We start from the raw sequence: 21,636 nt of genomic DNA on the forward strand, positions 1-21,636 counted from the left end.
CAGGGCCCCACCAGCGTCCCAGCACTGTCACTTGTCACTTCCACGCCAATGTTTTTTTAAAAATTCATTTATGGGATGTGGGCGTTGCTGGTTAGATCAGCATTTATTGCCCATCCTTAGTTGCCCTTCAGAAGGTGGCGGTGAGCTGCCTTCTTGAACAGCTGTAGTCCCTGAGGTGTAGGTACACCCACTGTGCTGTTCGGGAGAGAGTCGCAGGATGTTAATCCAGCAATTGTGAAGGAATGTCGATGTATTGCCAAGTTGAGGTGGTGGGTGACTTGGAGAGGAATCTCCAGGTGGTGGGGTTTCCAGGTATTTGCTCCTCTTGTCCTTCTCGATGGTAGTCGTCATGGGTTTGGAAGGTGCTGCCAAAGGAACTTTGGCGAGTTACTGCAGTGCATCTTGTATACGGTAAACATGGCTGCCATTGTTCGTCAGTGTTGGAGGTAGAAATCAACTGGGCTGCTTTGTCCTGGATGGTATCAAGCTTCTTGCGTGTTGTTGGAACTGCACTCATCCAGCCAAATAGACAGTATTCTATTACACTCATGGCTCGTGCCTTGTAGATGGTGGACAGGCTTCGGGGAGTCAGGACGCAAGTTACTCGCCAATGGATTCTTAGCCTTTGACCTACCCAAGCAGCCACAGTATTAATGTGTCTAGTTCAGTTTCTGATCAATGGTATCTCCCAAGATGTTGATTGTGGGGGTTTCAGCAATGGTAATGCCATTGAATGTCAAGGGCTGATGGTTAGATCCTCCCTTGTAGGAGAAATATCATTGCCTGTCACTTGTGTGGCACGAATGCAACTTGCCATTTGTCAGCCCAAGCCTGGATATTGTCCAGGTCTTGCTGCATTTGGACATGGACTGCTTCATTATCTGAGGAGTCGCGAATGAAGCTGAACATTGTGCAGCCATCTGAAAACATCCTCACATCGATGGCCCTCGGACATTACCCGAGGAACTCTTGCTGTAATGTCCTGGAGCTGAGATGATTGACCATCAATCACCACAACCACCTTCCTTTGTTCCAGGTATGACTCCAACCAGCAGAGAGTTTCCCCCCTGATTCCCAGTGACTCCAGTTTTACGAGGTCTCCTTGATGCCACACCCCTGATGTCAAGGGAAGGCACTCTCTCCTCACCTCTGGCATTCAGCTCTTTTGTCCATGTTTGAATCAAGGCTGTAATGAGGTCAGGAGCTGAGTGCTCTGGCAGAACCCAAACTGAGCGTCCATGAGCAGGTAATTGCTGAGTAAGTGCCGCTTGATAGCACTGTGGATGACCCCTTCCATCGTTTTGCTGATGATGGAAAGTAGACTGACGGAGTGGTAATTGTCTGGGTTGGATCTGTCCTGTTTCTTGTGTGCAGGACACAGCTGAGCAATTTTCCACATTGCGGGTAAATGACAGTGTTGTAGCTGTACTGGAACAGATTGGTTAGGGGTGCGACAAGTTCTGGAAAACAAGTCTTCAATACTGTTGCTGGTACATTGTCAGGGCCCAGAGCCTTTGCAGTATCCAATGCCATCAGCTGTTTCTTGATATCACATCCTCTCTCCCATCCAAAACCACTAAATTGGAGCTATTTAATTAATCATTAAATCTTAAACCCCCCCCCCCCCCCCACCCATTTTATTCAAACAGCCAACATGGTCAAGCACATAAACACTTTGCACTGACATCCTGCTCCATCACTGTTATGGTGGAGGTGTGGGCTCACAGAGCTGCAGTTCACAAAAATTAATGGATTTACTCTCAGAATCTTGCTGAGCCATTGCATATTTCCAAAATGTTCTAATTTTATCTGGGAGTTCTGGCTTTTTATTCTTTGTGTTGATGAATTCTCAGAGTAAAATACTGAATGCAGGCATTACAATTGTTGCAAATATTCTGAAAAATTAAGAATGGGCTACAAATATTAGCATGATTTTAATGAAGTCCAGGTCCATTTTTTAAACATTTAATCAAACACCAATCTGCTTTACTGCAGTCTGATTTACAGCAGGACCAAAAGATCAGGAAGCTAATCCAAGTTGGATTAAATACAGTTTGATTATTAGCTTCAACAAAGATTTCTGCAACAAAACTGTGTTCCCCAGCAGACTCATGTTTCCTCCACTCCAGACACACGAGTGATTATTTAATTGAAAATCCTTGGCACGCCAGACACTTTTCCCCCTCCTCATTGTCAGTGTTTGTAGCTGCATTTTGCTCACCCACTCAAAAAACTTTCAGACAAACCTTTTTTTTAAAATAATTTTTATTGAAAGAGTTTTTCCATACAGACATTTACCCCTACTAATTTTTAAATTATTTACAACACAATCCCTCTAGGCAATATCCCTCCCTCGCCCGCCCTCTCGCGCGCACCAGTCCTCCCCCCCCCAAGCAACAACTTAACAAACAAGGCAGCCTACAGTTTCAGACATGAGCAGCGAGCAGACTTGCCCGCGTTACAGTCGTGCATGTCCCCCCACGACCATTGCTGCCCCCCCCCTTCCCCTCCCCTCCCCCCCCTCCCCCCCCCCCCCCCCCCCCGGGTTGCTGCTGCCACGACCCCGTACGTCTATCTCTGATCTAAAAAGTCAAGGAAAGGTTGCCACCGCCTGGAGAATCCCTGTACCGACCCTCTCAGGGCAAATTTGATCCTTTCTAGCTGAATATAGCTAGCCATATCGTTAATCCAAGTTTCAACGCTTGGAGGCCTCGCGTCCTTCCATTGAATTAATATCCTTCGTCGAGCCACTAGGGACGCAAAGGCCAGTATTCCGGCCTCCCTAGCCTCCTGTACCCCCGGTTCTACCCCGACCCCAAAGATCGCAAGCCCCCATCCTGGTTTGACCCTGGACCCCACCACCTTCGACACCGTCCTTGCCACCCCCTTCCAGAACCCTTCCAGCACCGGACATGCCCAGAACATATGCACATGGTTCGCTGGGCTTCCCAGACATCTGACACACCTGTCCTCACCCCCAAAGAACCGGCTCATCCTTGTCCCCGTCATGTGAGCTCTATGCAGCACCTTAAATTGAATGAGGCTCAGCCTCGCACACGAGGAGGAAGACTTGACCTTCTCCAGTGCATCCGCCCACGTCCCGTCTTCTATCTGCTCTCCCAGCTCCCCTTCCCACTTGGCTTTCAGCTCCTCCCCTGATGCTTCTTCCGCCTCCTGCATTATCTTGTAGATGTCTGATATCTTCCCCCCTCCGACCCAGACCCCCGAGAGCACCCTATCACTCGCCCCCTTACTGGGGAGCAGGGGGAACCCCTCCACCTGCCGCCTAGCAAATGCCTTCACTTGTAAATATCTGAACATGTTTCCCGGGGGGAGCTCAAACTTCTCCTCCAGCCCTCCCAGGCTCGCAAACCTCCCCTCTATAAACAGGTTCTTCAGCTGCCGTATGCCCACCCTGTACCAGCTCTGAAATCCCCCGTCGATGTTCCCCAGGATGAATCTATGGTTCCCTCTTATTGGCGCCGCCAACAGACCTCCCATTTCCCCCCTGTGTCGCCTCCACTGCCCCCATATCTTGAGGGTGGCCGCCACTACCGGGCTCGTGGTGTACCTCGTGGGGGGGAGCGGCCATGGTGCCGTTACTAGGGCCCCCAGGCTTGTGTTGCCACAGGACGCCCTCTCCATTCGTTTCCAAGCTGCCCCCTCCCCTTCCATCATCCACTTGCGCACCATTGACACATTTGCCGCCCAGTAATACCCCGAGAGATTGGGTAGTGCCAGCCCTCCACTGTCCCTACTCCGCTCCAAAAAGACCCTTCTCACCCTTGGGGTGCTTTCAGACAAACCTTATCCCCTATTGCTCATTATTCAATTCCTTTGTGCAACAGGCCCAGGATAAGGCATTCATTTTATATTTGCTATTGTGGGCAAATTACATTTAATAACTTATTGATGGCTGAAAATCATAGAATACTTGTGCTTCCTATTAATATGGTGTCTTGCTACTGAGCTGGGTGCTTCTCTGTGTCTCGCCCTGCCTCCACTCCTCTACCCCATATCTGTATCTTTCATTCCTGTTTTATGTCTTGGTTGAAGAGGGAATGTCTACATGCTTTCAACTCTCTTTTTGCAGAGAACCCCAATCGAAATTCCAGGTGCTTAATTGTCAGATTCCTCGGTTCTATTCGAAGAAAAGGAGGGAGATTCACGTTGGTGCATAGGCTATTATTTGTCCCTCAACCAACAAGTAAATGGATGGTTGGTCATTTATTTAATTGCTGTTTGTGGGGAAATTGTCTATAACATTTCCTTACATTACAATAGTGAGTATATTTAATTGTCTGTTAGTTGTGAAGTGCTTTGGGAATGTCTTTCTTTTGTTTTTTACTCTCTCTCTGTCCCTCAGTTCTTCCCTCCCTTCCTTCCAATCTTCCTTCTTTCCATCCTTCCTTCCTCCACTCTCTATCCCTCCCCTCCTGCATCCCTTGCTCCCAGGCTCCCTCCATTCCTTTTTCCATCCCACCCTTTCTTCCTCCCGCCCTCCCTTCACTCCTGGAACACCAGTAGGTTGAGATTGACAGGATCCAGCCCGGAGCAGGCAGACTACGATGAGAGATTGTCTGGATTTACTCATTCCATCACTCAGCATCACGTCAGCAAAACTCAGGTCCAAACTAAAGTGAGGCCAGCAGCACAAGGCTCAGGTTGAGGGCACTACAGCACTATGGATGTAACGAGTAAATCCAGACAACCTCTCATCGTAGTCTACCTGCTCCGGGCTGAATCCTGCCAATCTCAACCTACTGGTATTCCAGGAAAGAAGGGAGGGTGGGAGGAAGGAAGGGTGGGATGGAAGAAGGAATGGGCGGAGCATGGGAGCAAGGGATGCAGGAGGGGAGGGATGGAGAGAGGAGGAAGGTGTCATAATATCCACTCATGTATATAATGAGATGCAGACAGGCAGTGATTGACACACAGGATGACCAATGAACACACAACACAGAACAACCAATCACCAGACAAGACACCACCACTATAAAGCTGACAGGGCATTAAGACTCCCGCTCTTTTTGGGACCCAGGCACTGAGACAGTCAGAGTGCACAAGTCAGTGGACATTATTGCCATATGGTAGCTAGTAAGTCTGGTCGAGCCAGTAAGAGGTCGTCAGTAGGATTAGTAGAGCGTCAACCCACAGCTGAACATGTACAGCTGTCCATAGTTAAATAAAACAGTGTTGGATCATCTCCTGTGTCAGACGTTTGTTTCTAGCTTCCCTGCATCCAGTTGCAGTCAACGTCAAACCAACCCGCCTAACACATCAGAAGGAAGGATGGAAAGAAACAGGCTTTAAAGGGAGGGAGGGAGGAAATGAGGGGCGGAGAGAGAGAAAAAAAACAAAAGAAAGACATTCCCAAAGCACTTCACAACTCACAGCCAATTAAATGTACTCACTATTGTAATGTAAGGAAATGTAACAGACAATTTTCCCACAAACAGCAATTAAATAAATGACCAACCATCCATTTTACTTGTTGGTTGAGGGACAAATAATAGCCTGTGCTCCAACGTGAACCTCCCTCCTTTTTTCCGAGCAGGCACTAATTTTTATTATAGATTTACATAGAAATTTGGCTCGGCTGTTCTATTTTGGTGCTTAACCTCTACATAGACAGTTTCTTAAATACAAGGACTTTCAGAGTCCCTGTAATCCTTTGTTCATTTTTCTCAAGGACCTAGCTATTCAATTTTTTCTCATAAATTTAGAGTACCCAATTATTCTTTTCCAATTAAGGGGCAATTTAGGGTGGCCAATCCACCTAACCTGCACATATTTGGGTTGTGGGGGTAAAACCCACATAGACACGGGGAGAATGTACAAACTCCACACAGACAGTGACCCAGGGCCGGGATTCAAACCCAGATCCTCAGCGCCATGGGCAGCAGTGTGAATAGCCATTCTGTTCTTAAATGTTAACATGGTCTCTGTTTCAATCACTAATTCCGGCAGTGTTTTACATTTCTTTTTGTCTCGCCTGCTCTTTGGGTTAATGATATCATACTATTTCTAGACACTTGCAATTACTGGAAGCAGCCTGTCTCACTGTACGTTGCTTCATAAGGGTGGTTTGATATGGTCAGAAGGAATGAAAGGTACAATTTAAATGCAAAATGTTGTTCTTTGCATTTCAAACGCTTTCTGAGCAGCGTTGAAAGAAAAATGGCACTTTAAATATTCAGTCGCATTGATCTGCAGATCTCCTTTGCCCCTAGTGAAATGGTACAATGCCACTCTGAAATCCATCCAGGACCATGGATGAACAAGCAGTTGCACTGGTGCAGGTGCCCATGTTTAAATGGCCCTGTCCTCAGGATGTGAGAATGGGTTACAAAAGGGCTAATTGGGCAGAAGACTTCTTACAACACAACTAGTGACATTGGTTAACTTGAGTGAATGGATGACAATAAATGGGAAATGTTTGAATGTTGAATACTTAGATCTCTAACTTGCCACTCTATGTCTAGCATTAGTTTGATGATAAAAATATTGAAGAGATAAAGAGGGATAGACAATAAAGTTTATATGTATAGAAAAACATTATACATTCCTGAGCAATTTCTTGAATATCTAATCCCTAAATATATCACATACTTTCTGTTGATTAAGAAAGTAAAGTGGTCATAGTCCCAGATGATCATAGGTTGCTTTCGCCTATGAGGGGGAAGGCTGACTGGTGTGATTTAACCTGAGAATCACCACACCTCAGGTAAGGGGCAAGGTTGAGAAGGCAGGTCTTCATGAATAACCTCAGCTGGTATGGGAATTGAAATACGCTGTTGGCTGCGCCCTGCATCATGAACCAGCTGAGCTAAACCAGCCCCACTATTTGTTCAAAAGTAATATCTCCCCGTGGCACATAATATAACAAAGTGTATCCTTAGCAGTTAACTGTTCTCTGGAGCAGTGTTTTTTAAACTTCGTTCTCCCGGGACCCACATTTACCACCTGAATTAACCTGATGACCCACATCGACCTACCTTCGTGATAACGCCACCCGAACTTCACAACACACCATTTTTGCTTACCTTTAATGCAACAGGTATTCACTTTGTCACTTGCTTTGTCATTCAATGTTATATTTCTGCTAAGGACTTCAGCTGATGATTTAAGTTCTCACTGCATTCTTTGAATAAAATCCAGAGGTTTGTCCTCGAACCTGCCATGCTTAATCTTCAAATGCCTTTGAAGCTTTGAGGGTTTTAAACTTTCATTTGATAGTATTTCCCTGCATATAACACACATGGGCTTTGCATCCTGAGTCGCATTGGCACAACTAACAAAGCCATACCTTAAGAAATCATCTTTATACTGCTTTGTTCCTGATTTCAGCTTCTTCTTAATGGGTTGTTCCCCAGAGGCCCTGGAGCTCACAACAGCACTGCTCTGTCCTGCTGTGGATTCTCCTGAGTAGCTGACACCACCACTGCTTTGACCTGCTATGGATTGTCCTGAACAGCTCACACCACCACGGTGTTATCCTGCCATGGACCCTTCTGAGCAGCTCTCTTGCATCAGATTTAGTTGTGAGTTCCTGGTATGTTTGTGTCCCTGGCCCTCTCTTCCTTATTATAAAACAATCCATTTTCAATTCTTCAGTCCTGTTGCTTGCTTGCTGGCAGCTCCAAATGGAGGAATCTCTCTCGCACCCAGAGTATGTGAAGTCAGGATACAGGTTGCGTGACCTGCTCTCTGCCGCTGCTTCTGGCTGGGAGACTCCACTGATTTAATTTAAAAATCTGCTCCTGGATCAGCAGCGCGTCAGGAGAGGACAGGCTGCCCCGCTGGGCCGAGGCCTGCGCATTTCTGAGGGTGCACACAAGTGTGGGATGGCTGGCATTCTGAAAGCCAGTTGCGGCCGTTGGGCACTACTTCCCGTGATTTGGAACGCCACAGCCCATGGCCCTGTGACCCCCCCCCCCCCCCCCCCCGCCGACACCCACCCGTGACCCACCTGCAGGTCTCAAACCTGAGTTTGAAAATGACTGCTCTGGAGCATTCTTCCTTGCAACACCTCTGCAAATCAGAGTTCATATGGCTATCAATAAACATCCTCTTCTCATGCAGTATAAAACATTGTTCCCTTTGAGATTTGGTACCCTGGTGAATTTGTTCTGATGAATGCAAGATGAAAAGCTTCAACAGCATGTCTCTTTTTTCAGCTATACTCCTGTTCCATACGACCAAGCGATTAAAGTGTATTCTAGTAACCAGAACCAGTGGGACGTGTGGATGAATGAAGCAGCAATTTATGTTTAGTCACTATAACTTTAAACTGCTATTTATATATTAAATCAGTTTGTTCTTTTAAAACATTCAGAAATGAATTCACTCTCTTTAATGAATAGAAACATATTTCCTACTTACCTTGACAGTGCAACTAAGCTAACAATAAATAATGAAGTTCACTAAAGTGAGCTTTAATTATTAAGTTCGATATTTGCAATCATTAGAAAATGTAAAGTGCTCTACTGGCAATGGTGAATAATTGCCACACAAAAATTGACATTGGTTGTGCTGGATCCAAAATCAAATGTAAAGCACAAGATTCTTAATTGTTTTTCCAAACAAAAATAGTAATATCAGCAGAATATATTGTGATATAAATATTGTGAAAACACATAATTCTTTGTCATAGAATCATAGCTGCACACGGCATGGAAATAGGCCGTTCGGCCCATTGAGCCTGAACTGGCTCTTTCAAAGAGCTTGCTCAATCAGATCGGCACCTCCCTTCTCTTTCTCCACAACCCAGAAATGTTTCCTTTTCGAATCTATAGTCAAGGCTCTGATGAAAGTTTGGACTGAGTTAGCCACCCCCACCCCCCCCCCCCCCCCTCACTCTTTCATTTTTTGCATTCTCATCCCTCAGAAAAGGTCGTAAGTTCAAGTCCCAACGTCAGAGAGACGAGCAGAAAACTCTGGCTGGCGGTGAAGGGAGTGCTGCACAACTGGAGGCGCTGTCTGTTAAACCAAGTAAGTCCCCGCATTCCTCCTGCTCAGGTGGATGAAAAAAGATCCCATGGCACCATTCAAGAAGTGTACCGTGGGGCGGCACAGTAGCACAGTGGTTAGCACTGTTGCTTCACAGTGCCAGGATGCCCGGGTCAATTCCCGGTTTGGCTGACTGTGCGAAGTCTGCACGTTCTCCCCGTGTTTTCTCCGGGTGCTCCGGTTTCCTCCCACAAGTCCCGAAAGATGTGCTATTAGGTAATTTGGACATTCTGAATTCTCCCTCTGTGTACCCGAACAGATGCTGGAATGTGGCGACTAGGGGCTTTTCGCAGTAACTTCATTGCAGTGTTCATGTAAACTACCTGTGACAATAAAGATTGTTATTCTTAAAAAACTATTCCCTGTGTCCTAATCAGCACCGAGCTGCCCTTTAATCACATTCCTGGGACCTTGCTGTGTGGAGACGGGCTGCTAGCGTTCCCTGCAGTAAATTTACTTCAAGACAGTACCCCATTGGCTGCAAAGCGGCCTTGGGGGGCGTCCTGAAAAAGGTTCGGTGAATCCAAGTTATTTCTTTTTAACTCTCTCAAGTCTTAATTGTCTCTGCAATTCCAGTCTGCTGTAGGGGTTTAGGCGCGCTTTTCCAATTTAATATTTGAGGGGGGAGTTGCTAAACGGCGAGTAAGCGATCCTTATCCATCTTGAGTCTGAATAAAGTCTGCCTTTTTGGCAGCTGGTTGTGAGCATGTGGTTACACTCGATCGTGCTGACGTCAAGTTTGTGCCGGGGCTTTTGGAGTTTATTACCCGGGGACGGAGGGAAGGGTGTGGGCGGGAAGCGCCAGGAGCCGGAGACTCTCTCAAACAATTGTGTGGGCTCCCTTCAAACGCCGCCAAGCCCCGGACACCGGCACTGTCACAACAACCGGACAACCCCACAGCGTCGCCTCTTTTCCTCCCCCACCCTCCACCCACCTCCCAGATCGACGCGGTGATGGTTTTCCTGTCACTCTGCTTCGTGGCTGGGATATTGGTGGTGAGGTTGACTACAGCGGGACATGTAAGCTGCACGGATCTTTCTTTGATTTGCAAAGTTCCGAGTAATTCGGAGAGCGACAATTTAACCGAGTTCTGGGACATTTCACGGATTATGCAGAGAATAGGAGCATTATTCAGAGAGTTCTGGACACCGAATGGAAAATGTTGAGCAGTCTGTGCAGTGTAACTTTCAGCTTTTTGGGATAGTTAGTGAGACTTTTAATGAGTTCTCGGGTATTCAGGGTAACAATGTCAAAGTTCTCCGGTATTCAGGGTAACTATTAAAAAAGTTCGGGGTATTAAGCGTAACTACCAATTTCAGGTTTAAAGGGTAACTTTAAAAAAATTATCACTAGATGTCGACATCGCTGACAAGGCCAGCATTTTTTTCTCAACCCGGATTACCTTTGAAAGGAATGCCTTGTTGTCAATAGACAGTTAAATTGTCACTCTAATATCCCAGAACTTTTAAACTGTGGTCTGGAGTCATCTGTAGGTAAGGTCCCTAAAGGACATTTAGTGAACCAGATGGGTCTTTGCAACCATTGTTGCCATGGTTACCATTACTCGGACTAGCTTTCAATTCCATTAATTGAATTGAATTTCCATTAACTGCCCTTGTGTGATTTGATCCTGTGTCTCCAGAGAATTAACCTGGGTTTCTGCATTCCTAGCCCAGTCTTATTACTGTTACACTACTGTCTGTTCCTGATCCAGTCGTCTTGCTGCTTCACTTGATAGTCTTCTGCTTTCAGAGTGGAGACGGTCTAAAGCTTCAGACCGACTACCTATCTTCTTCTGAAGAAAAGCTGTGGAATTCAGTGGCGGGGTTCTCCGGCCACCCAACCGCGTGTTTTACGGCAGTGCACTTTTGCTAGTGGTGGGATTCTATCTTCCACCACTTGCCATTGGGATTCCCCATTGAAGTCACCCCGTGCTGCCTGCAAATCTGTGGGCAGGCGTGTGCTGCCAGCGGGAAAAGAAAATCTGAATGGCCGAAGAATTCCGGCCCAGATCTTTCTTTAAAACCTTCCTCTACAGATGCAGCCAGATCTGCAGAGTCTTTCCAGCATTTTCTGTTTTTATAACCATCTGAAAGCTTTTGGGTATTCAAAATATCATTATCAGTAACTAACTTAAGGTGATAAATAAGGGAGTTTTAAAAATGTATTATAAGGATTTGTGCACCACTAGTTAGGCCAGAAAGTATTGCCAGTGGATTTAATTTATATGGACTTCCAGAAGGCATTCAAAATGGTTCCACCTGAGAGACTGTTAACAAAATGAATATGCATTGCATTGCAGGCAGCCTGTTGAAGTGGGAGGGATATTTTGATGCAGAGATAAAACAGAAGTGGTGGATAATGGATGTGACTAGAGATTCAGCTTTTCACTTGGATGACAGAATTCCAATTGTAATTCTCTTGCTGCACCTCGTGGTGCACTAAAGCAGACTTTTGTCTGTCTGTTTCCATAGCTAGTAATTCCCAGAACAGGTCACCAGAGGCGTATAGCTTGAGGGACACCACTCTACGTCAACCATGGCTAATCAGGAGTCTCTCCCTCTCTTACCACCAGCCATTGGTGTGTTTGGATAGATTTGCAGATTTGACACTAGACCTGTTTCACTGCGTTATGAATTCACCTTCCGTGGCCATCAAGTACTGGAGTGGGACTTGAACCAAAGCTTCTTGCTCAAAGACTGCTTGGCAAGGCCCCTTAGATGAGGAATAGAGAGGCACAAATACAAGTTTGCAGATGATACCAAAGTTAGGTGACAGTAAATAGTGCAAACGGGGAGAGAATGTTGCAAAGGGACATTGGGGTAAGATGAACTGTGGCAGATGAAGTTCAAAATAAGGAAGTGAAATATCATCCACTTTGAGCCGAAGAACGAATGATCCAAGTATTTACTAAATGGTGAAACGTTACACGCTATAAAGAACAGACAGATTTAAGGGTACAAGTCTAGATATCAATAAAAAGTGTAGCACTGTGGCTTCACGACGCCAGGGTCCCAGGTTCGATTCACCGCTGGGTCACTGTCTCTGTGGAGTCTGCACAATCTCCCCATGTCTGCGTGGGTTTCCTCGGGTGCTCCGGTTTCCCCTCACAGTCCAAAGATTAGGTTAGGTGGATCGGCCATGCTAAATTGCACTTGGTGTCCAAAAAGGTTAGGAGAGGTTATTGGATTACGGGGATAGGGTGAAAGTGAGGGCTTAAGTGGGTCTGCAGACTCGATGGGCTGAATGGCCTCCTTCTGCACTGTATGTTCTATGTTCACTACTGAAATGAATTGGCTGTGATACTGTAGACCTCTGGAGGAGGCTAAGATGGAACATCCATTTTGCACGTTTGTCTGAAGATTGTTGCAAATGCTTCAGCCTTAACTTTTGCACTGATGTGCTGGTCTCCTCCATCGTTGAGGATGGATATATTTGTGGAGCCTCTCCTCCTTGAGTTGTATAGTTGTTCACCACCATTCATGACTGGATGTGGCAGGACTGCAGAGCAAAGTACCTGCAGGATGCCCAGTCTTGAGCTGTTAGATGCCACAATGGTGTCACACAACATGGAGAGTTTCCTCAATGTGAAGACAGGACTGTGTGGTGGTCACTCCAACCAATACTGTTATAGACAGATACATCTGCGCCAGGCACATTGGTGAGGGTTATGTCGAGTATATTTTACACTTACCAGCTGCTGCAGAACCAGCTGGTCTGCAGTGGTGCTACTGAGTCACTCTTGGTATTGATGCCGGGGGAGAAGAATATATTTGACCTGGTGCCAGGGCTAAATTTGCCATTGTTGTTTCCAGTCCCTAATGCAGACCTTCTGGTTGCATTCCTTTTTACTGGCTTTGTAATGGTTGAGCATTTAAGAGTCACCACATTTCTGTGGGTCTGGAGTCGCATGTAGCCTAAAGGACACTATTGAAGCAGATGGGTTTTATGGCAATCATATCGTGGTCGTCATTAGACTTTTTCTTGAATTGAAATTTGACCATCTGCCATGGTGGAGTATTCAGTGACGCAGTCACAGTATTCTGGGATATTCAGTGTTATAATCTTTGCTCTGGGTTATTCAGGGTAACAGTCACAGTATTCTGGGCTAGTCAGTGTCACAATCATATGTTCTGGGTATTCAGGGTAACAGGCACAGTATTGTGGGCTATTCAGTGTTACAGTCTTGGTGCTCTGGGGTATTCAGGGTAACTGTCACAGTATTCTGGGCTATTCAATGTTACAGTCTTGGTGCTCTGGGGTATTCAGGGTAACTGTCACAGTATTCTGGGCTATTCAATGTTACAGTCTTGGTGCTCTGAGGCATTCAGGGTAACTGTCAGTGTTCTGGGCTATTCAGAGTTACAATCTTCGTGTTCTGATTTAAAACCTTTGGGTTTGTTGGGGTAACTGTTTACTGGGTTCTGAGATATTCAAGGGGGCCCTGTGGCATATTCAGTTTCTTAGAGTAAGGTTTTATATTTGTTCAAATGTTAGATGATCTTCCAAGGTAAAACCTCAGGTTTGTACCTAAAGATCTTCATGAATACTTTTTCACACCATAGACCTTTGGTTTGTGTCTGATATTATTTCTGGGGTTTTGTTTTATTTCTGCAGGCTGGATCTGAAGTAACTGAGAGCGCAGGTAGGTGTGTTATCATTTCATTGCCACTTTGGATTACTCTGGAATTTAGGAGACAATAAAGAGGAACATCTCACAGCACAATTAAAGAAAAGTCAGCAAGGAAATTTTGTAAGATTGATGGGGGAGGATTTGGTGGACAGGATGAGAGACGGAAAGGAATGTTTAATTGACATGAGAGTGTGATTGATGGACAGAAGAGACTGATTAACAAGAGAAAAATGAGTGACTGACAGGATGTTGTTGCTGAGGAAGTGATTTGCGGGCAGGAGTGATTCATTAATAAGGGAGTGATTAAGTAACAGGAGAGTTAATGATTAACAGTAGGGAATGATGATGGATTTGGGGATTTGACAGTAAGGACTAATTGATGGGCAAGCATGACTGATGGGCAGGAGGGAGTGATTGATGGACAGGAAGACGAGAGTAATGGGACAGCAGTGAATGATTAACAATCACTATGTTTAATCAATTACTTGGTGATCGCAGAGCTGTCTGAACTTTTTCACTTGGTCGTTTTGCAGCAGTTTTGCGGAGTTTCGCTGCTCTGGAGCAGGATTTCGGGCTGGTCACTCCACTCAGGACAGACTCCCAGGGTCACTTCCTGTCTCACCTGGTGTCGGGCTCCGGAGTCAGAAGGAAAAGGCAGAGTGGTCCCGAGTCTGTCACCCCCGGGGAGGAAGAGGAGGCCGAGTCTCATCCTCTCTTCTACAATGTCACCGTCTTTGGCCAGAGCTGGCAGCTCAGATTGGAGCCCAGTCACCGGTTGGTGGCTCCTGGAGCCGTACTGGAGTGGCAAGAGGACGGGGAAAGCCACACTGAGCCGCTGAGTGAGGACTGCATCTATACTGGGGGCATCAGCCACATCCCTGGAGCCACGGTGGCCATCAGCAATTGTGATGGACTGGTAAGGAGTTAATGGCTCATCTCACACTGGGGGTGGGGTGGGGGGGGGGGGGGGGGTGGGGTGGGGTGGGGGGGGGGGGGGGGTGGGGTGGACAAGTAGTGGAGTGTTTGGAAACATTGGAGTCTTTGGGAACATTGTTCTCTGGAAAGGAGCATTAAGACTGAGGAGTCTCGGTGGTTTCAGTAGAGAAGAGATCTTGAGGTGTAAGGGGTATCAGGATCTGAGGGGTGGCACTGGAGTTTTGGAAGGGAAACTTGGGAATGGTATCGACGTCTCTGGATGACATTGGGGTCTGAGTGGGAGATCATTGGGGTTCGAGGGGAAAAAGCTTAATGGTGGGAGGAGGTGAGAGGGGTTATAGTAACATGAAATGCAGGTTGAGGGTAACTAGCTAAGATTTATCTTATCAATGTACATGTTGTGATTTATATATGAGAAGCAGTGTGGCGTAACATTGAGTTTGTGGTGATCAATTTGAGGTTCTATAGACAAAATCAAAGGTCCAGTTGGAAGCAACCTGGGAGAAGGGCTCTGGTCAAGGTAAGACCGAGTGGAGGAGGTCCAGGATGTGTTTTACCAAATATATTCAATAATGATTGTTCACTTGAGGATACTATATTAATGTATTTTGTTGCTTGTACATAATGGGTTAACAGCTAGTATCCCAGCACAAAATCCGATTTGGCATTCAGTTTTTAATAAACAACTGCAGTCAAAGTAACAACTGACTCTTCTGGCACATTCAGTCCGGTCAAATTCAATTGGTAGCGGATCAGGATTTTTACATTTCCAGATGTAAATTCAGTGTGTATTGATCCATGGATTGACAGTCCACTGTTACTAAATCTGCCATTTTCATAAGATTGTATGAATAGATATGCCACTGTCTGCACCCCCCCCCCCCCCCCCCCCCCCCCCCAACACACACACCACTTTGACACTGCAGACTGAATTGGAGCCTTGATAATTTGCAGTCTTGTCTCTGATCTGTGCTTGCCATGGCTGTGTTTCTGTGCCAGCAGAAAGTACATTTTTGTAATGGGATGATGAGTTTGGTTTAAATGCCATTAATGAGAGGACCCAGTGATACTGAATGACGTTTTAGAATTGTAGAAACCACATCTGCGAAAGTGGGTGGCCTCACACCGTGTCAGCAAACTGTTCTCCAGTCTCTGCCTGTAGTGTAAAGCTAACTTGTAATTTTAATTCCAACTTCACTATTTTCCTTGCTGGCCCACTTAAAATGTGACAGAGTGAACTGTGCTAAAAGCTTTTAAAATACTGGAGGCATGTGCGTTCCTTTTGGAATGGTGTGGTCTCTCATGATTCCATTTCACCAATGTCTGCTGTTACTTTGGTTTTGTTAAGTGCTGTATGAATAAACTGCTGTTCTGCATTTTTAAATAGACTTTATTCTCCAGATCAAATTTCCGTGCTTGTAAACCAAGAGGCAACTTTATGAATGGAAAAGCAGTGTGGTGCACGTTGATCCCATCTCGTGTTGGCAGTTTGGTTTTGCAGACGCTGCCTGAACGCTCAACTAAATGTCAGTCGGCAGAGCAGCTTAAAAGAGACATAGGCTGCCAGGGTTCACTGCTGGCATAGAAACACAGCCATGGCAAGCACAGATCAGAGACAGGGCTGCAAATTATCAAGGCTCCAATTCTGTCTGTCTGTGCGTGTGCCCCCCCCCGCCCGCCTTTTGACACTGGCAACCAATAAAACCTCATGCCAGCAGCAGCGGATCTGGACAATTTCTGGCCTTCATGACTGCCTAACGGAGGCAGGAGATCTTGCCCACTTGCCAACTTTGCAATTAAATGTGGAAGCAGCCAGCAGTAGCCTGACTAAGAAAATTACAACCTCTAATCCCTTTGAAATGTTGTCAGTCTCTACTTATCGTTTGTTTGTTAGTTATAACTGCAGAGTAGAGGAAGAGCTTGTGTTCACAGACCAACTTGTCACGTTTCTCAGGAAGAGCAGAAGTACTTAATTTACAATAATATCTATCTGAAGTTCCGTCTCTGCGATTACACTCTGGATATTTTAACATGAGACAGTGAGCTGGATGCTATGAAACATGGAGAATAAAGTAAAAAGCAGATGCCTCAGACATACAGCTGCTGAAACCCATTTCCACTGTTTTGTTACATGGAGACTAAATTATTCCATTGCTCTCCTGGCCTGCCTCCTGCCTTCTGCCCTCCCCCATAAATATGAACTCATTTAAAACCCTATTACCGTAAATCGCACCAAGCCCCATTCACCCATCACCCCACCCTATGGCCTGAACCCTCCCTATTTCTGTAAGCTCCCTCTGATACCCCCTGTATTCCTCTAAATCTGGTTTCTAGTGCAACCATTGATGCTGTCACCCCCTCTTTGCTGGCCATGCCTTCTGTTGCCTAGGCCCTAAAGGGAATGTTTAAGATGGTGAATAGGGTGCCAATCAAGCAGGCTGCTTTGTCCTGGATAATATCAAGTTTTTTGATTGTTGTTGGAGTTGTACTCATTCAGGCAAACAGCAAATGTTCCATCAGACTTCTGACTTGTGCCTTGTAAATAATGGACAGGCTTTGAGGAGTCAGAAGTCACTTATTAAAGGATTCCCAGTTTGATCTGGTATTGCAACCATGGCATTTATGTGGCTAGCCCAGTTAAGCTTCTGGTAAATTACAACCCTGGGATGTTGATGGTGGATTTAGCGATGATCATGTTGTTTAATGTCATGGGGAGCTGGACAGATTCTCTCTCTTTGGCGCTGGTCAGGGCGTAGCACAAATATTTATACCACTCCAACTGACATCTTGCGCAGGTCTTCCTGTATACAGTATAGGTCTTCAGTATCTAAGGAGTTGCAAATGGTACTCAAATATGTGCAATCATCAACTAGCTTCCCTCTTCTGACCTTATGGTGAAGCGAAGATCATTGAAGCAGCTGAAGATAGTGACCGGATTTGTAGCGGTTGACAGAATTATTGCAGCATGACACCAATACCTTCAGCAACATTTCAGATCAACACAATCACTGCAAAGAATAATGGGCAGATTCTCCATCCCCAGGATGCCCAGAATTTGTTCCTGATGGGACGGAGAATCAGGCGTCGGGGCAAAATCGGGATCGGTAATAGGGGGACCTCCCACAGGGACCCCTGTAATAGGGGGATCCCCCACAGGACCCCTCCTTAAGGAACCCCTGATACCGAATCCCTCCCAATCCCCGCCCCCCAAGAAAAGAGGCTCCTGTCTGGAAGTTAGAGAGCAGTTCAGACATGGGCAGTGTGAAGCATTCTAGCTGTAATACTTACCTTGCCGCTCCACTTGTTCATCACTGGGAGGTGAGCGAGGAGCTGTGCCTGCAACTGGTTCCCACAGATTCGCTGTCTGCAATCCATTCATGGCTTTCGAGTAGTGGTTTGTGATTGACAGCTCATAAAACCCATCCATTCATATCCCTTCACCCTCCAGTGGCCAAAATGGTGAAACCACATTGTTTGTAAACATTGCCCACATCAAAGAGATGAAACTCACTCACGCATATGATTTTATTGTACTTGCCTTTCTTTGATGTGGGCATCATTTACAAACATTGGATTTCGCCACTAAAGCGTGAAGGTATATGAATGGATCAAAGCGGCGATGGTTTTTACAAGCTGTTCATCACAAACCACTACTCTAAAGCCATGAATGGATTGCAGATAGTGGATCTGTGGGAAGCAGTTGCAGGCACAGCTGCTCTCCTTCGAGGAATGGACATGTGGAGCTGCCAGGCACGTGTTATAGAGATCATGCTTCCCACAGCCCTGTCTCGACTGCTCTCTAGCTTCCAGATAGGAGTCTCTTTTCTGGGGAGGTGGATCTTTGTGGGGGTGGGGGGGGGGGGTTCTGTGTGGGGGGGAATCTGTGGAAAAGGTTCCTTTAGGCAGGGAGTCCCTGTGGGGGGGGGGGGTCTCCCTTTTGCAGGGGTCCCTGAGGGTATTGACCTCGCCCCACCCCCCCCAATAGTCACCCCTGTACTTGAGGTTGGGGGTAGGGGGACACCCAGGCAATCCGGGGGTGGGGAGGGGGTGGTCGGGGCCAACTTGTGGTGTTGGGGCTGGGTCGGGACCGATCTGCATTGCGGGGTGGAGTGGTCCTGGCCGTGGGACTCCGCTATCGGGCCACCCGCTCAAGGTGGCAGCTAGATATCGGATCCTATTCTCATGCATAAATGTATGGCATGGAAAACCGAATTGCATCCCGCTTTACAAGACCACAAGACATGGGAGCAGAATTAGGCCACTTGGTCCATCGAGTCTCCCCATAACCTCTGATCCCCTTATTAATCAATAACCTATCTATCCCTGTCTTAAAGACACTCAATGAATTGGCCTCCACAGCCTTCTGCGGCAGAGAGTTCCACAGATTCACCACACTCTGGCTGAAGAAATTCCTCCTCATTGTCTTGAAGGATCGTTCCTTTAGTCTGAGATGGTGTCCTCTGGTTCTAGTTTTTCCTTCAAGTGGAAACATTGTCTCTACATCCACTCTGCCCAGGCCTCGCAGTATCCTGTGAGTTTCAATAAGATCCCCCCCCTCATCCTTCTAAACTCCAACAAGTACACAACCAGATTCCTCAACCGTTCTTCATACGACAAGCTCTTCATTCCAGGGATCATTCTTGTGAACTTCCTCTGGACCCTTTCCAAGGCCAGCATATCCTTCCTTTGATATGGGTCCCAAAACTGTTCACAATACTCTAAATGGGGTCTGACGAGAACCTTATACAGCCTCAGAAGTACATCCCTGGTCTTGTATTCTAGCCCTCTGGACTTGAATGCCAACATTGCAGTTGCCTTCCTAACTGCTGACTGGCATTTTCCCATTTAGAAAATAATCTATGCCTCATAAAGTCGCTGCTCCCAATGTGGCCTCCTCTATATCGAAGAGACCAAACGCAGACTGTGTGATCGCTTTGCTGAGCATCTTCGGTCTGTGCGCATTCAGGACACTGACCTTCCTGTTGCTTGCCATTTTAACAAAAGACCCTGCTCCCATGCCCACATGTCTGTTCTTGGCCTGTTGCAATGTTCTAGTGAAGCGCAACGCAAACTGGAGGAACAACATCTCATCTTCCGGTTAGGCACGCTACAGCCTTCCGGCCTGAACATCGAACTCGACAACTTCAGATGATTAGCTCTACCCCATCTCGACCCATTTGTTTTAATTTCATTTTAACTGTCTTTTACCATTTCTTTCTTTCTTAATATATATTTAATCCCCCCCCCCCCCCCCAATCTTATCCACCTCTCCTTCACCTTTCTCCTCTTTGCTTCCTCCTTCCCCTCCCCCCACATCTTATAGTTCATCCTCTGATGTTAGTTTCTCTGATGTTTGACCTTTCACATCTTTTGTCCTCTCTGGGGACTGCCATTAACACTCTTTCCCCTTGGTTTCTGTGGCCATTAGCACCCGGTTTTCCTGCGTTTCTGTGGCTATGACTCATCTTTCATTCTCATTCCACAGTATAAATATTTCCCACTTTCTCTGTCTGTTAGCTTTGACAAAGAGTCATCGGACTCGAAATGTTAGCTTTTTTTTTTCTCTCCCTACAGATGCTGCCAGACTTGCTGTGATTTTCCAGCATTTTGTCTTTCATCGTCTAAGCCTCCATTCCTCCTTCCAAAGTGCATAACTTCACACTTTTCCACATTGTATTCCATGTGCTACTTTGCCCACTCTCCTAGCCTGTCCAAACCCTTCTGCAGCCCCCCGTGCTTCCTCAATACTACCTGGTCCTCTACAGATCTTTGTATCATCTGCAAACTTAGCAACAGTGCCTTCAGTTCCAGCGGAGAACATAATCTCCCAAACGGAGAATCCTCCCGAGTACCTGACAAAATAAGAAAATACTTGTGTTAATATTTTGCTTTTCACGGCCAGCAGATGTCTCAAAGCACTTCACAGTCAGTGGAATTCTTCTGAAGGGTAGTTAACTGTTGCAATGTAAAAAAAAAAATGGCGATTGGCTGATTAATATTGATCAAGACACCAGCGATAGAAGGTCCTGTGGCGTAGTGGGTATTGTCCTTGTCTCTGAGCTCTGGGTTTGAGTCCCACCCCAGGACATGGAAACTGCATTTATAATGTGGCGAAACAGGCTGAGTGTGTCAATCTACCAATCCTTCCATACATGCCAGTGGCTGGTGGTAAGAGTTGTGTGGTGAACCATGTTCCACTGTTACTCACTGTATATTCACTGTTATTGTTTGTTCCATTGTTACTTACTGTTGTTGTCGTTGTTGCTTCTGTTGGCTACGCCTGTGGCAGACTGGCGACCTTTTCCGGGAATTACTAGATATGGAAACAGACGAAGGTTTGCCTTAATGTACCACTAGGTGTGGGGAGAGAATAGGAACAAAGAGAACAAAGAAAAGTACAGCACAGGAACAGGCCCTTCGGCCCTCCAAGCCTGCGCCGACCTGCGCGAATTGGAATGATAACCCACTGCTCAGCTTTGAAATAGAGCCGTGGAATCTTTTCCATCTACCCAAGCTGGCAGAAGAATGGCTACAGTTTAAAGTCTTATCCGACATGACAGCACCTGCATTAACACTGGAGTGCCAGCCTTGGTTTTTGTGTGCAGAGCTCTGGAGTGGGACTTGAATAAAATCTATTGTAGTGTGAATGGCGATAGCATCAATCTCAATCTCCCCCGAAACAGCCTTTTGGTTTTTAGTTAAAAGATTGTACATTGGTTTTGCATCATTGCTATGAAAAAGAGAGCCATGATGTGGAGATGCCGGCGTTGGACTGGGGTGAGCACAGTAAGAAGTCTTACAACACCAGGTTAAAGTCCAACAGGTTTGTTTCAAACACGAGCTTTCGGAGCACGGCTCCTTCTTCAGGTGAATGCTGAAGAAGGAGCCGTGCTCCGAAAGCTCGTGTTTGAAACAAACCTGTTGGACTTTAACCTGGTGTTGTAAGACTTCTTACTATGAAAAAGAGAGACATGCTATCGACACTCCTCATCTTCTTCACATCAGGACAGCTCTCAAGAAATTAGCATCAGTAAAGGGGGAACAAGAATTTATA

The 21,636-nt window shown here is 46.2% G+C and overlaps 1 protein-coding gene across 2 annotated transcripts in view; it reads left to right on the forward strand.

Moving 5' to 3' along the window:
* Positions 1-9,768: 9,768 nt before the first annotated feature.
* adamts3 (ADAM metallopeptidase with thrombospondin type 1 motif, 3) overlaps positions 9,769-21,636 on the forward strand; it is a 274,671-nt gene continuing 262,803 nt past the window's right edge. For both annotated transcript variants that reach the window (XM_038804456.1, XM_038804457.1), the window contains exons 1-3: positions 9,769-10,032; positions 13,631-13,658; positions 14,180-14,562. In XM_038804456.1, coding sequence (XP_038660384.1) covers positions 9,967-10,032; positions 13,631-13,658; positions 14,180-14,562 — 477 coding nt within the window. In that variant the 5' untranslated portion in view covers positions 9,769-9,966. The remainder of the gene's footprint in view (positions 10,033-13,630; positions 13,659-14,179; positions 14,563-21,636) is intronic.

The sequence above is a fragment of the Scyliorhinus canicula genome, chromosome 8 (assembly GCF_902713615.1).
Source record: "Scyliorhinus canicula chromosome 8, sScyCan1.1, whole genome shotgun sequence".
Taxonomy (NCBI): Eukaryota; Metazoa; Chordata; class Chondrichthyes; order Carcharhiniformes; family Scyliorhinidae; genus Scyliorhinus; species Scyliorhinus canicula.